The sequence below is a fragment of the Octopus bimaculoides genome, chromosome 18, assembly GCF_001194135.2.
Source record: "Octopus bimaculoides isolate UCB-OBI-ISO-001 chromosome 18, ASM119413v2, whole genome shotgun sequence".
In the NCBI taxonomy this organism is placed as follows: Eukaryota; Metazoa; Mollusca; class Cephalopoda; order Octopoda; family Octopodidae; genus Octopus; species Octopus bimaculoides.
The window spans coordinates 39,460,868-39,464,972 of record NC_068998.1 but is presented as its reverse complement, the minus strand read 5'-3'; the positions used below and the strand labels follow the sequence as shown (position 1 = coordinate 39,464,972).

At 38.6% G+C, this 4,105-nt stretch overlaps 1 protein-coding gene across 1 annotated transcript in view; it reads left to right on the top strand.

Annotated features, from left to right (window-relative positions):
* LOC106884071 (serine/threonine-protein kinase Nek10) overlaps positions 1-4,104 on the top strand; it is a gene marked incomplete at its 3' end in the record, with an annotated part of 42,567 nt that extends 38,463 nt beyond the window's left edge. Inside the window, exons 30-32 of the mRNA XM_014935289.2 lie at positions 528-638; positions 2,270-2,399; positions 4,088-4,104. Coding sequence (XP_014790775.2) covers positions 528-638; positions 2,270-2,399; positions 4,088-4,104 — 258 coding nt within the window. The remainder of the gene's footprint in view (positions 1-527; positions 639-2,269; positions 2,400-4,087) is intronic.
* Between the last annotated feature and the right edge of the window lies 1 nt (position 4,105).

The window sequence follows — 4,105 nt, the reverse complement described above, 5'->3', positions numbered from 1 at the left end:
AACTGAAAGAAGCCTGTCATGTGTGTGTGTGTGTGTGTACGTGTATGTGTCTGTGTACATGTGTGTGTGTGTGTGTGCGTGTACGTGTGTGTGTATGCACGTCTGCAATTTTGTGTTTATCCCCCCATCACCACCTGACAACCAGTGTTGGTGTGTTTTACATCACTGTAACTTAGTGGTTCAGTAAAACAGACCAATAGAATAAGTACCAGGCTTTTAAAAAAAACGTAAGTACTGTTATTGATTCATTCAACTAAAAAATTCTTCAAGGCAGTGCCCCAGCATGGCCACAGTTTAATGATTGAAACAGATAAAAGATAAAGATGTGCTTCTGTGTGCCTGAGTGTATGTCTGTGCAGTTTAATGAAGTGTAGTTACTTGGGTCTGTGTATATCGATTATGCATGACATAACAAATGCTTAGCGATGACATTACAACCATAAACGTAGAAAAATAACATTATTCATGATTTTAAATTAGTCCTTAAACTACAATCATCTTTAATGGTGTTTCTTTTCTCCTCTCAGCTTCCACCACCTCTACAACCAAATGGAAGGCGTCGGATCATTGAACAGTTTAAAAGAGCTCTCTTTTCTCCACAAAGTACATCTGATAGTCTGAAGAAGGAGCTTAATAAGGTTAAATAACTCCCTTTCATAAACAGTGTTATTGTTTCTCTTATATGAGTGATACTCAGACAGTGTGATTAAAGTATCTAATTATTTAAATGCTTTGAAATATAATACAACTGTGTGTCCTTGGATTTATCTACTCTGACAATACAGATAGATATTTATCCATCCCATCGTTTCAGCATGGTCATCGTCATCATTGATTTAATGTCCACCTTTCTATACTTGCTTGGATCAGATAGAATTTCTTAGATATCTTATGGCCAGATGTCCTTCATGTTGCCAACCCTGTTTCCAAGCAAGATAATTTTTCCTCTCGACCAGAGACGACATTTTTATTCATGAGAAACTGAGAATAAACAACGTTGTTTGTCTGATGCTGATGTTCATTTACAACCATCACTTAATGTCAAAACAGAAGTGGCACACACATGCACACACACATACACGTGCACACACACATGCACGTGCACACACACACACACACACACACAGGATTAGCTTCTTTCAGTTTCCATCGAAACCCCATTCACAAGGCTTGCCAAAGGTGCTGCCCAGTGGGAACAAGGTTCTTAACCATACAGCCTTTCTGGAATTATTAAAACAAAAATCTAACCTTCTGTCCATCTATCAATATATCTACCTATCTATCCTTCTATCTTTCTATTAATATATCTATTTGTCTATCTATCTATCTTTCTGTATGTTGACATTATCTTTGTATTTCTCTATCCTTCTATCTATTCTGACAATATAGTAAATTTAATCATTAAAATATGTAACAGTAACTAAACTTATTGCTCACTGTCTACCATACTCTCTTGTTATATGGCATTTAAATGTCACTGCAGAGATGCTATATCCACACTGTGCTTATATAACTTCTTTGATTACAACATAATGAAGCATTTAGTTTCATCTGTTTGTGTTCCATGTTTGAACTCTGATAGGATCAACCTTACCTTTGTTTCCACCAGGGCCAGTACCAATATTAAGTATGTGTGACATGAGGTGTGGACAACTTATTACATACAATCATCAGTTTAATGCTTATTTTACCATGCTTGCACAGATCAGAAAGAATTTGTTGAGGTAGATTGTCTATGGCTGGATGCCCTCCCTGTTGCCAACATTTACCTGTTTCCAAGCAAGGTAATATTTCGCCATGGCTGGACACGTTTTCAAGGAAAACTGGAAATGAGGAACACTGCTTATATGACTGTGATGCTTGTTTGTAACTAGCATGTGATATCAAGACAATGAGAGAAACACACGCACACATATGTGCATGTGCGCACAACTGGCATATTTCAGTTTTTGTCTTCTGAATCCACACACAAGGCTTCAATCAATTTGGTACCATAGGAGAATACCCCTGCCCAAGATGCCATGCAGTGGGATTGACTCCAAAACCACATTATTGAGAAGCAAAAATCTTAACTACACAGTATTGGCACCAAGGGTATTCAGCCATAGAAAACCAGTTTCAATGAATTCTGTCTTAATCATACAAGCATGAAAAAATGTCTTTTAAAATGATGATATGACAAACACATATATGTGTATGTTTGCGATATATCACTAATTCACATGAATATTGTTCTTTTAATAAGTTTCTCCTGTTTATCCATATCCAGCTACTGACTGGTTCCCAAGAGGTTATTGATCTGGCGTATGGACTCGGTGACAGTGGCTTCCAAAGACCCAGCTGTTTAACACTTTTAGAACCAGCTAACATGGATGATAATGATCCAAACAACATGTCAGGTAAGATATCAATATTCATGCATACACGTTTGTATCTACTACTACTACTACTACTACTACTACTACTACTCATCATCATTTAACATCTGTTGTCCATACTGGCATGGGTTGGATGGTTTGACTAGGGCTGGCACGCTGGAAGGCTGCACCAGACTCCAGTCTGATTTGACATGGTTTCTACGGCTGGATGTCCTTCCTAACACCAACCACTCCTATTGCGACATCTTTTGGTTCTGCTGCTGCAGCTGCTACCACTACCACTACTACTACTACTACTACTACTACTACTTCTTTTGAGTCGTCTACTACTTTTGATACTGCTACTATTACTACTTTTGATATACAACTATTACGTCAACTTTTTATATACTAGTCTTACTACTACTCTTGATACTACTTCCATTATCAATAATACTATTTCCACATTAATGCATCTGTTATCAACACTAAGACCCTCTACAAATACACCACAAACTTGAAGCTTTGCTATTGTGTCCCTGCAGTGGCAGAATCATAAGGGTATCAGACAAAATATCATGCAATATTTAGTTGGCAGCAAGCTGGCAAAAATGTTAGTACACCGGGCAGAATGCTTAGTAGCATTTCATCTGTCTTTATGTTCTATGTTCAAATTCCACTGAGATCAGCTTTGCCTTTCATCATTTCGGGGTCAATAAATTAAGTACCAGTTGAGCACTGGGGTTGATGTAATTGACTTTCCCCTCCCCTGAAATTGCTGGCCTTGTGCCAAAATGTCATCTATATATGATAGCACTCATTTACAGCCAACATGTTATGGCAAGATATAAGTGCACACATACACACACACACATATATGGCAGGCTTCCATACAGTTTCCATCTATCAAATCTATTCACAAGGCTTTGACCAGCCCAGAGCTATACTAGAAGACATTTGCTCATAGTGCCATAACTGATTAGCACACCGTCAGTCACAATGACAAAGGTTCCAGTTGATCTGATCAACGGAACAGCCTTCTTGTGAAATTGCAAGTGGCTGAGTAGTCCACAGACACATGTACCCTTAACATAGTTCTCAAGAAGATTCAACATGACACAGAATGTGACAAGGCTGGCCCTTTGAAATAAAGGTACAACTCATTTTTGCCAGCTGAGTGGACTGGAGCAACATAAAATAGTGTCTTGTTCAAGGACACAACAGATTGCCAGGTATCGAACTGATGACCTCACCATTGTGAACCAAGTACCCCTAACCACTAAGCCATACACTTTCCCATGGTGTCATGCAGTAACCCATGTGACTGAGGAGCAAGCTTCTTAACCATAAAGCTATGCCTACATCTATTATAATTGTATCTCTCTTTATATATGTGGAGGCATGTGGCCTAGTGGTTAGGGTGTCAGCACATGATCATAAGATTGTGGTTTCAATTCCTGGACCAAGCGACGCGTTGTGTTCTTAAGCAAAACACTTCATTTCACATTGCTCCAGTCCACTCAGCTGGCAAAAATGAGTAATGCTGCGATGGACTGGCGTCCCGTCCAGCTGGGGAACACATACATCATTGAAACCGGGAAACCGGGCCCATGAGCCTGGCTAGGCTTTAAAAGGACGCATTTATTATTATTATATATCTTTATATATGTTTTTACAATTGTTTTCTTTTTGTTTGTTTTTATTCTCCCTCTTTTTTGTTATTTTTCAAGGTAATTCTGACCTACTGG